Source organism: Chrysemys picta, chromosome 4 (genome assembly GCF_011386835.1).
Source record: "Chrysemys picta bellii isolate R12L10 chromosome 4, ASM1138683v2, whole genome shotgun sequence".
NCBI lineage: Eukaryota > Metazoa > Chordata > Testudines > Emydidae > Chrysemys > Chrysemys picta.
Window position 1 is genome coordinate 123,475,370 of NC_088794.1, and position 12,004 is coordinate 123,487,373.

General features: G+C 42.8%; 1 protein-coding gene across 8 annotated transcripts in view; it reads right to left on the reverse strand.

Moving 5' to 3' along the window:
• Positions 1 to 12,004, reverse strand: part of EFCAB11 (EF-hand calcium binding domain 11) — a 110,969-nt gene that overhangs the window by 65,958 nt on the left and 33,007 nt on the right. Inside the window, exon 6 of one of the 8 annotated variants that reach the window (XM_042858595.2) lies at positions 575 to 12,002. The exons of the other annotated variants lie outside the window; for them this stretch is intronic. Coding sequence (XP_042714529.2) covers positions 11,936 to 12,002 — 67 coding nt within the window. The 3' untranslated portion in view covers positions 575 to 11,935. Of the gene's footprint in view, positions 1 to 574; positions 12,003 to 12,004 lie in introns of those variants that run through there. 8 annotated transcript variants of the gene reach the window in all.

A 12,004-nucleotide genomic window follows, 5' to 3' on the forward strand; every position in this document is an offset into this window, starting at 1 on the left:
CTGACTCAGATGATGAAAGTGAACATGCATTGGTCTGCACTACTTTGGATCGTTATTGAGCAGAACCTCTCATTAGCATGGATGCATGTCCTTTGGAATGATGGTTGAAGCATGAAGGGACATATGAATCTTTAATACATCTGGCACGTAAATATCTTGCAATGCTGGTTACAACAGTGACATGTGAACGCCTGTTCTCACTTTCAGGGGACATTGTAAACAAAAGCGGGCAGCATTATCTCCTGCAAATATAAACAAACTTGTTTGTCTGAGTGACTCACTGAACAAGTAGGACTGAGTGGACTTGTAGGCGCTAAAGTTTTACATTGTTTTATTTTTGAATGCAGTTATTTTTTGTACATAATTCTACATTTGTAAATTCAATTTTCACGATAAAAAGATTGTATTACAGTCTTCTATGAGGTGAATTGAAAAAATACAATTTCTTTCTTTTTTTTTTTTTTTTTTTACAAAAGATTACAAATATTTGTAATCAAAAATAAATATAAAATGAGCACTGTACACTTTGTGTTCTGTGTTGTAATTGAAATCAATATATTTGAAAATGTAGAGAACATCCAAAAATATTTAAATACATGGTAGTCTGTTATTGTTTAACAGTTTGATTAATCATGCAATTAATCACGATAAATTTTTTTAATTGCTTGACAGCCCTACTATATTTTTAAAACTTTCTGTTTATTGATTTTTTTATAATATTTACAGATTATGAACATTATAAAAACAAGATTAATGTAATAGCTGGCATAAAAATACTTCTACAGCATGTTCCAACAGAGAATCTCAGTGTACAAGCATTAATAATTATGACATAACAGCACCCTTCTGAGGTTGGTAAAAATTATCTCCATTTCAGCAGTGAGGAAACTGAGGCACCTAGATGTTAAGTGACTTGCTGAAGAGCACAAAAGAGGCCTGTGGCAGTGCCAGGAATAGAAACCATGTCTCTTGATTCCCACTTCTGTGACAAGACAATTCTTCTTTTAAAGGGATTTATCACGCATGCAAGATTCAGTGAATATCAGTACTATACTGTATTTTTCCCCAAAGAAGGCTGTGAGATGAAAAAGCATCAAGAAGAATTTATTTTAATACATTTTGACCACAAATCTCTCAATAAATTCATAATCATATTTGAATACAGTCTAGTGCAGCACCATACTCTAGGGAATTGTGCCTATGTGAAAAACTGGAAATGAAGCTTTGAAAGCAGCCACAAGAACATGCTCTCCGCAGAAGTGATTCAGAGACAGAGGCTATGGGCAAGTTGGATTTCTGCCTAAAGATAGTGGTATTATTTCAACTGCTCATTTTCCATGTGACTGGGATTTTTTAAAAGCTGTGTTAATTCTATGTTGCAGATAAACTCTTGTTATAGTATTGCTCTGCTTATTGCTTTTTTCCTTCTTCTATACATTTTTCTTTTATATTCAGTGCATGTTTAGGTATTATACGTTACTGCAAGTTGATACCTGTTTGTCCTAATATTATGCAAAAATTGAATCAGACTACACAGATTAAAAAATGGTCTCATGTTTATCTTAACCTTCTTTGAAATCTATTTTTTATTCTTCTTCTTTGCTTTTCTCATATTTTTCCCTCTACCTGATTATTATACTGTACCATGCATATGCCTTTCTTTCCTTTAATTACTTTTTGTTCTTACTTGTTCATCCACATTTTTACTGCTTGTTGCTAAGCAACATGCATAACATTAGGACATACATTCATTTATCTTTGAACACTTGCTATTTCCCATTTGTACCATTCCCCTCCATTACTTTATCCTATTTGATTTCACCCATGATTTCTACATTATTTCAAACCTTTGCCTAGAGAAACTATACTCCTCCCCATTTGTTTTCTTTGATAATTTTTAAATAGTCTTTAATATTTGCCTCTGACACTTCTTCATTTTATTACTTAATGCAGCTTGCTTGATGCACAAAAATACACAAAGACAATCCCTGCCCTGAAAAAAATACTGTCTAGTGGACAGAGTTGTCAGGATGCACTTGCAAAACTTGGAGAGCAGGGGAATTAAAAACAACAACAACTAATTTCTTGTGGGACAAGTACAAGTAGGGAATCTTTAGAAGGTATTTGAATAAGAACTGGCAGCAAAAGGATATTTCATGCATAGGCTGGGGTGGAGTCAAGAGCAGAAGAAGAGAATGGGGCTATTAAGGCTGGCACTCCTGGTGGGAAGAATGGCATGAGATGCTATCTAAGGCTATGTCTACACTGGCAACTGAAAGAACGGTTACTCACCTTCTCGTAATTGTTGTTCTTCGAGATGTGTTGCTCATGTCCATTCCAATTAAATAATAAATGGAGATATACCTATCTCATAGAATGGGAAGGGACCTTGAAAGGTCATTGAGTCCAGTCCCCTGCCTTCACTAGCAGGACCAAGTACTGTTCCTGACAGATGTTCCCCCAACCCTCATCCCTAAATGTCCCCCTCAAGGATTGGACTCACAACCCTGGGTTTAGCAGGCCAATGATCAAACCACTGAGCTATCCCTCCCCCGAGGGAGGGATACACACATTAGTTGTGTGAGCGCCACATGCACGGTCGTCAGGAAGTTTTTCCTCTAGCAGCACCCGTCTGGTCGGCTGTGGAACCCCCTGCTGACCCGGCGCCTCCTCAGTTCCTTCTTGCCGGCTACTCCGACAGAGGAGAAGGCTGGTGGGTTTGGAATGGATATGAGCAACACATCTCGAAGCACAACAGTTTCAAGAAGGTGAGTAACTGCCCCCTGAGCAGCCAGTCATTGAGGTAGGGCTATACCTGCACCTGTCTCTTGCAAAGGAAGGCTGCTATGATTGATACGCACTTGGTGAAAACTCGGGGGGGGGGGGCTATCGACAGACCGAATGGGAGGACCATGAACTGATAATGTTTGTGGTTGACCACAAACCTTAGAAATCACCTGTGTGCAGGCCAAATGGCTATGTGAAAGTACGCGTCTTTCATGTCAAGGGTGGCGTACCAGCCTCCTGGATCCAGGGAAGGGATAATTGTGCTCAGGGAGACCATACGGAACTTCAACTTCACCATTAATTCGTTGAGTCCTTGCAGGTCTAGAATGGGTTGGAGACCCCCCCCCCCCTTTGCCTTGGGGAATTAGGAAATAGCAGGAGTAGAATCCCTTTCCTCATAGCTCCTGAGGAACCTCCTCCACCGCTCCTATGGCAAGAAGCAACTGCACCTCCTGGATAAGGAGTTGCTCGTGAAAAGGGTCCCTGAAGAGGGACGGGAGGAGCAGAATTGGAGAGAATATCCCACTTCTACTGTGTGAAGGATCCAGTGGTCCGATGTTATTTGGGACCAAGCACGGTAGAAGAGGAATAGACAATTCAGAAAACACGGGGAAGAATCTGGTGCTGAAACAGATGTTCCATCCTTGAGTGCACCTTCAAAATGACCACCTGATGAAGGTTTAGTTGGACCCTGGCCCTGCCCAGACTGAGGATTGGCAGGGCTTGCGCCTGCCATTTCTGCCCCTGAGTCTGTAGGGATTCTGCCTCAGCTGAGGAGGATATGACCGCTGTTGCTGCGGTTGGGGCTTAAAGGGCTTTCTTTGGGTTGCCGGGGTGTGCATATCCAAGGATTTCATTGTAGCCCTGGAATCCTTTAGGCTATGCAGCCTGGAGTCTGTCTGTCTTCAGCAAGCAGTAAACACCCCATCGAAAGGCTGGTCCTGCATAGTTTGCTGAATCTTGGGCGGGAGCCCCGAGGCCTGCATCCATAAGCTACAACTCATGGCAATTCCTGAGGACAAGGTCCATGCCGCCGAGTCCAGAAGAACTAATGGGCAGGATCCCCTGGGAGGCTAATATGAGGGGGAAAGGAATCCAGAAGAGCTGGCTGTATTTTTAAGAAGCCTTATTGAGGGTGCAGGAACAAACCATCCTGATGTGCAGAAAGAATAGCAAATATGGCAGGCAACCAGCTTGGCTTAACAGAGAAATCATTGAGCTAGCAAGGAACGTGGAGGGTAACAAGAAGGGTTTCTACAGGTATGTTAGCAACAAGAAGGTCAGGGAAAGTGTGGGACCCTTACTGAATGGGGGAGGCAACATAGTAACAGATGATGTGGAAAAAACTGAAGTACTCAATTCTTATTTTGCCTCAGTCTTCACAGACAAGGTCTTCTTCCAGACTGTTGCACTGGGCAGCACAGTATGGGGAGGAGGTGGTGAAAGAACAGGTTAAGGACTATTTAGAAAAGCTGGACATGCACAAGTCCATTGGACTGGATCTAATGCATCTGAGGGTGCTGCGGGAGTTGGCTGATGTGATTGCAGAGCCATTGGCCATTATCTTTGAAAACTTGTGGCAATCGGGGGAGGTCCTGGACAATTGGAAAAAGGCAAATATAGTGACCATCTTTAAAAAAGGGAAGAAGGAGAATCCAGTGAACTACAGACCTGTCAGCCTCACCTCAGTCCCTGGAAAAATCATGGAACAGGTCCTCAATGAATCCATTTTGAAGAACTTAGAGGAAAAGAAGGTGATCAGGAACAGTCAACATGGATTCACCAAGGGCAAGTTATGCTGGAACAACCTGATTGCCTTCTATGATGAGATAACTGGCTCTGTGGATATGGGGAAAGCGGTGGACATGATATACCTTGAATTTAGCAAAGCCTTTGATACGGTCTCCCACAGTATTCTTGTTAAAGAAGTATGAATTGTATGAATGGACTATAAGGTGGATAGAAAGCTGGCTAGATCATCGGGCTCAATGGGTAGTGATCAACGGCTCGATGTCTAGTTGGCAGCCAGTATCAAGCAGCGTGCCCTAGGGGTTGATCCTGTGGCCGGTTTTGTTCTACATCTTCATTGATTATCTGGATGATGGGATGGATTGCATCCTCAGCAAGTTCGCAGATGACACTAAGCTGTGGGGAAAGGGAGATACGCTGGAGGGTGGGATAAGGTCCAGAGTGACCTAGACAAAATGGAGGATCAGGCCAAAAGAAATCTGATGAGGTTCAACAAAGACAAGTACAAAGTCCTGGATGGCAAATCCAATGCACCGCTACAGGCAGGGGACTGACTGACTAAGCGGCAGTTCTGCAGAAAAGGACCTGGGGATTATAATGGACGAGAAACTGGATATGAGTCAACACTGTGCCCTTGTTTCCAAGAAGGCTAGTGGCATATTGGGCTGTATTAGTAGGAGCATTGCCAGCAGATCGAGGGAAGTGATTATTCCCCTCTATTCAGCACTGGTGAGGCCACATCTGGAGTATTTTGTCCAGTTTTGGGCCCCCCCTAGAAAGGATGTGGACAAATTGGAGCGAGTCCAGCAGAGGGCAATTAAAATGATTAGGGGGGTGGGGCACATGACTTATGAGGAGAGGCTGAGGGAACTGGGCTTATTTAGTCTGTAGACGAGTGAGGGGGGATTTGATAGCAGCCTTCAACTACCTGAACGGGGGTTCCAAAGAGGCTGGAGCTAGGCTATTCTCAGTGGTGGGGAGATGACAGAACAAGGAGCAATGGTCTCAAGTTGTAGTGTGGGAGGTCTAGGTTGGATATTAGGAAAACTATTTCAGTAGGAGGGTAGTGAAGCACTGGAATGGGTTACCTAGGGAGGTGGTGGAATCTCCATCCTTAGAGGTTTTTAAGGCCCAGCTTCACAAAGCCCTGGCTGGGATGATTTAGTTGGGGTTAGTCCTGCTTTGAGCAGGGGGTTGGACTAGATGACCTCCTGAAGTCTCTTCCAATCCTAATCTTCTATGATTTTATGATTCTACGAATTCCCACTTAATGCAGAGCAGAAAAGCTGATTTAACTATACCTATGAAGTAGGTAAAGGATAGGTAAACTATACCTATGAAGTAGGTAAAGCCCCATCTTGGGAAGAACACAGTAGATATTTAAGAGAGCTATGAAGTAGTACACAACAGTTCAGGTCAAGAAGTGAAGATGTAAATGGCATAGAATTAAATAGCAGGGCTAGGCAGATTCTAAAATAATCAAAGGAAAATATGTAGGTACTAAATCAGAAGTACATGCATAATGTATAACCAAAGGCATGACTACGCTACAAATTAATCTAAGTCAGAAGACCTGGTTATTACATGGTTAAAATTTACACTCTTGAAAGGATCTTAGACACCTTCCACACCCACACTACTGATTGAAACTGTGTAGTCATCAGGTCTGCAATATTGTTTTTGGATTGTGGACAGGTCCCTGTGTATTGTCAGGGAATATCATAGCTGAGGGACAGAGCTAAACTTTTCTCAAAGCTTTGTGAAACTATTCAGGATTTAGACTATTAGTATTAAAAAAAAAAAGGAAGAGATAAATTAGATTACATCCAACTTTAAAAACTCCAAACTTACATAACTTCTCAGCCCAGAGAAACATTTGATAGACTAGTACAATTTTTTTCATGACAAGTCAACTTTTCTAAGTCTGGTGCTGAATCAATGATCTGAAAGACTAATTTCTGATCTTTGAGTCTCAGAAGCACTGCACGCAATAGTTACAATCCCCAGCATTCCTTAGCAGGTTTTTAAATGTTTTTTTATGTTTGCACATAAGGTAAGATGGTTGTTGTCTTCCTGCACAATAGAAGGATGTGTGTCAGCCAGCACTTGCACAAGAAAATTCACCGCAAGAAGACAAAACTGGAAAATTTCCAGTCACACAGGCCAATGTTTTAGAAAGTTATGAAAGTATGAAATGAAAGGAACAGGCTGCAAAACAGAATTGTTGTGCTATACACTTACATACAAGCAATAAATCTAATGCACATCCACTGAAATCAACTTGAAAACAACAACAGAAAATAGGTGAGGGCTGGAGAACAAATTTATATGCTTGTTAATTAAATGCATCAGTGACCCTTCATTGACCTTTTTCACTAGACTGACTTCAGATAGAGTCCATTTTAAGTATTTATTATGAGGCTCAGTTTGTCAGTATTAAAAAGGTACAGTAGTTTGAAGGATTTATTAACCTTCCAACATTTAGAAGCTAGCAATAAAAAGTGCAGACAGCTGATATTCTTTAACACATGACATCAAAACCAATTTAGATTACATTTAAATTGTTTAAAATTACAAAGTTATGACTTTTCAGCATGCATTCGTTAGCTGCTTTTATTAAATAACATTCACGGTGAAAAATCCCAGTCACAGCCTATGTATTTACATATAAGCAGAATGAATGCTGCATATATATTTGTATTTGCTAATTTATGTAGAGAAATAACATTGCATTTTGGCATAACATACGGTATAATCTCCATATTTATACTACTTGTTAGAATAGCTGGAATATAAATACCATTACAAGGAAGGAAAGAATTTGCTGCAAGTTTGCAAATTAGAAGTGTAAGAAAACCAGCTCAGTATTTATTAGCTGAATCAACAGATAATGTCGATTACAATAAGCAGGAGGAACCAAAAGCCATCAGTCATGACAACAAGAATTGTTGAGTCATATTCCATTTTCTAGAGAAAGTAAGTCTGAAATTCCATGATTCCAAAAATTGGTTACAAATACCAGAAGTTCATAATTAAGGAACAAACACAAAACTAGTATGACACTGCATACATACTAGGAATATACCACATTAAAAACTGAAAATGAGTCCATAATGCAAGACTTTAATAAAGGGATTAATATATTTACTTTTGTAATCAGAAATACCCCAGGTAAATTTAGGAGAGTTAGTTATTTCCCACAATTTAGCATTGGTAAGACTGCAAGTGGAGTATGGCATTCAGTTTGGTCACAGATCTACAGCAAAGTGACTGAAAGAAGATTGTACATGTTGGAAAATAAGACTTCTAAGAAAGCCAAGAAATAACTTGACAAATTTCCCCTACCTGTAAATAAAGGTCCTACAAGTTATCTATTCAACAATGTGGACCAATGAGACTCCCCGAAGGAGCTGGTGCCCTCCAGGGTCGGCTTTGCCTATTCTGATTTAGGTGAGATGAAATGCAATCTTTATCTGCATCTGTATGGACCCCAAGTATGCACCTTCACCTTTCAGTTGGGCCAATGCACTTTGAGATGCCACCCATCTCCAGAATCCTGACAACATCCTTTCAACAGGCAGACACACAAGTCACTGATTTTGAAGCCTCCCAACCCAGCAGGGCTCCCCATTTGGTTGGTTTAGGAAGCAGTTTCCAGATTAATTCTTCCCTAGCTCTTAAAAGACTCAAAATAGCTTAACTAAACTTTGTGAACATTTGACTGATAACACAGACATCTTTTTTGAAGAGGAGGGGACCTTACACAATACTGCATTGCTAACAGGTCTTTGTGGATTCCAGAATGTTTGTTCAGAGAAATGTACAGATAAGCAGAAAGGGATATTTTGCCTCTGAGCCATTCAGCAACCTGGACATCTGTAGAAATGTGCTCTAAGCACCAGTGCCCACTGGCCCTTAATATTAACAGAGAAGCAAAAAATTCCACAGTGAAACAGCCATCACCCCTTTGTCAAAGGAAGCATGTGTTGACAGTGACATCATCTCTATAGTACCTTGTAAATGCATGTAAGGAACAAAGGGAGAGGGCTGTACATCATTTCAAGCAGAAGCTCCACCCCTCCTAATTCTGCCTAATAAGCAGCCAGAGAGCTGGCAGAATGGACTTTCAAAGTAAAACAAGCTGGATGTCCATCTGCCTAAGTCAGTTTGATACATGAAGTGTCAGGCAATGACAAACCAATACATCTACATCTTTTGGGGATCCTGTCAGACTGATTAAAAAAGAAGACGAAAAAATTTAATTTATCTAAAATAGTCTGCATTTGATGCACAGAGAAGGTAAAGAGTGGAGTGAAGCGAGATTATACAATTCTTAGGTTTAGAACAGAAACTGGACAGTGACATTTCCTATTTAAGAAGGAATGATAAGCCTCAGTTGAGAACAAATTCAGGAATTGTAATATGGAATTTTTCACAAATATAAAGCCCTAACAGAGAACTGAGTAAACTAGACAGGCTGTTACTGTTCAGGAATATGGGCTGTGCCACACCAGATCACACCAGTAATCCATGTTGTCTGGTACCCTGTCTCTCATAGTGCCCTGTATCAGTAGGGTTCCAGGCATCCAGTTTTCGACCGGAATGCCCAATTGAAAAGGGACCCTGGTGGCTTCAGTTGGCACTGCCAACTGGGTTGTTAAAAGTCTGGTCGGCGGTGCAGCGGGGGGCCAGGGACTAAGGCAGGTTCCCTACCTGCCCTGGCTCTGTGCGGCTCCCGGAAGCGGCCGCCAGGTCCCTGCAGCCCCTAGATGACGGGCGACCACCACGGAGGCTCCACACGCTGCCCCCGCCCTGAGGGCTGGCTCCACAACTCCCATTGACTGGGAACCACGACGAATGGGAGCTGCGGGGGCAGCGTCTGTGGGCGTGAGAGCAGGGCGCAGAGACCCGTGTGTTTAGGGGCTGAAGGGACCTGGCGGCCGCTTCCCAGGAGCTATGGTAAGTGCTGCTAGCACCCTGTACCCTGAACCCCCTCCCACACCCCAACCCCCTGCCCCAGCCTGGAGTCCCCTCCTGCACCCAAACTCCTTCCCGGAGCCCGCACCCCCCTAACACCTCAAAACCCTGTCCCAGCCCCCTCCTACACCCCAAACTCCTCATCCCCAGCCCCACCCCAGAGTCCATACACCCAGCTGGAGCCCACACCCCCTCCCGTACTCTGAACCCCTTGGCCCCTGCCCAGAGCCCCCTCCTGCACTCATCTCTGGCCCCACCCCAGAGCCCACACCTCCAGCCAGAGTCCTCACCCCCCTCCCACATTCCAACCCCCTGCCCATGCCCGGTGAAAGTGAGTGAGGGTTGGAGAGAGTGAGTGATGGAGGGGGGGGATGGAGCAAGCGTGGGCATGGCCTCAGAGAAGGGGTGGGGCGGAGGCATGGCCTCGGAGGAGGGGCGGTATAGGGGTGTTCAGCTTTGTGCGATTAGAAAGTTGGCAACTCTAAGTATCAGATGCTTCAAAGAAAGGAGCAAGAAACCATATAAGGGTCAAGTTACAGAACAATTTATCCATTCAAGGAAGTTTCTTCCTTATCACAGATTGAGGAAGATAGAGGAGGAAGGAAAAGATGACAGTTATAAATTCAAAGGAATGGGATGAAGGAGGGTAAAACAGAAAATTTCAAGATTCCAAAAAGGAGCCACTGGCTGGTTGACAGACTGCTTTGACAATTTTTTTTACAACGTAAATAAGAACCCACTATGAATCAATTCACCTTCCACCTTACTGCCACTAGTACACAGATCTGGACTTCAAAGATAGGAGATGCTAGATCCCGATGTAGGCCTGACGGAAAGAAATCTAGAATGGAGACAATCAAGGCCTTCTTGTGGAGAGGTCATTTTCGTAAGACACAGACACAAAAAGGGAGCCCCTCCAAAAATATGCTTTGGGAGGGAACTGTGTCCACTCTCAAGGACAGTGCAAATGAAAGACCCAGGTCTCACATGGAGTGCCTGTAAATTGCCAGAAAAAAGCTTTTCTAAATGACTGCACTTTGCTGGGTCTTCGATCAAGAGAAAGTGGAATCCTCAGCTGTAGGGTTAGCAGAAGATCTTTGTACCAAGTCCACTGAAGCCACATTGAAGTTATGCATGAGAACCATATATTTCCCACATTTTTAAATGCAGTGGGTTCAGAAAAAAATCTATAGCAAGAGACAGTTACCAGAACTGGCATGAAACCTGTGGACTTTTTAGCTGGCTCAAATAAAAAATTCAAGGTTTACAGGTCTTCACTTGCAGCACATTAAGTCAAACAGTTCTCATTCACTTGAGTGAATCCTGACATATCCTGGTCAGCTAATCAACTTGATTTCTGAGGACCCACATCAGAAAAACTACTTATATGGGAGCAAAATATCTCTGAAAGACTGTAAATCTCCATTGGGCAGAGACAACATTTAGCATGATGAGGCCCCATTCCTGATTTAGGCCTCTGAGTGATATTAGAACAGTAATTAAATTCTGGCCAATACACAAGAATCTTTGCTTTGGCACACAGACTTTTGCTCTTTCAGTTTGAATATCCCAAGACCTGGGCATTGTCTGAATGAATCATGACTGAGTCCTGGTACCAGTTGCTGAAGAGATATAGATACATAGCTCACATCCTTCCCCTCTAGTTGAAGGATGTGCCACATTCTCTCTTTCAACTAAGACCATTTAGCTGGTCAGCTCCCCAAAGTGCTTCTACCATCCAAGTAAGTCTGCTAGGCCAGGTCTACACTACCCCCCTAATTCGAACTAAGGTACGCAACTTCAGCTACGTGAATAACGTAGCTGAAGTTCGAAGTACCTTAGTTCGAACTTACCTTGGTCCACACTCGGCAGGCAGGCTCCCCCGTCGACTCCGCGGTACTCCTCTCGCCGAGCTGGAGTACCGCAGTCGACGGCGAGCACTTCCGGGTTCGACTTATCGCGTCCAGACTAGACGCGATAAGTCGAACCCAGAAGTTCGATCGCTCGCCGCCGAACTACCGGGTAAGTGTAGCCAAGGCCTTAAACACAACTTGATTTTTTAAAATCAGTTTGTATTGGAGCTCTTTTGTCAGAAGGAAGAGAGATTTTAGGAAGTCTTAGATTTTAAGCTTTTGAGATTAACAGAAAGAATTTAGGGTTGTACTGAAACCTCCCTAAGTCATCATGCTATTACTTCAGAATGGAATCCAGTTTTCTGTCTCCCAGCTATGAAAGAGAATCTAAGGGTCTGAAGGTTTTTTTGTTTGTTTATTTTAAATCAATCTAGTCATCTCAGGGCTGAATCAACGGCAAAATCCTCCATTTGTCAAACTTTTTGAAGGTAGTCAGTACAACTTATCAAAGGTTCTAGGAAAGAACATTTTAATTGGCTTCCTCTTTCGGCTTCAGAAGCCACATTTTTCTAGACTCTGGGGGTGAGAGGTGGGTGGCATTGCCTTTTTCTGTCTCCTGAGGGAAATATTCTGATTCT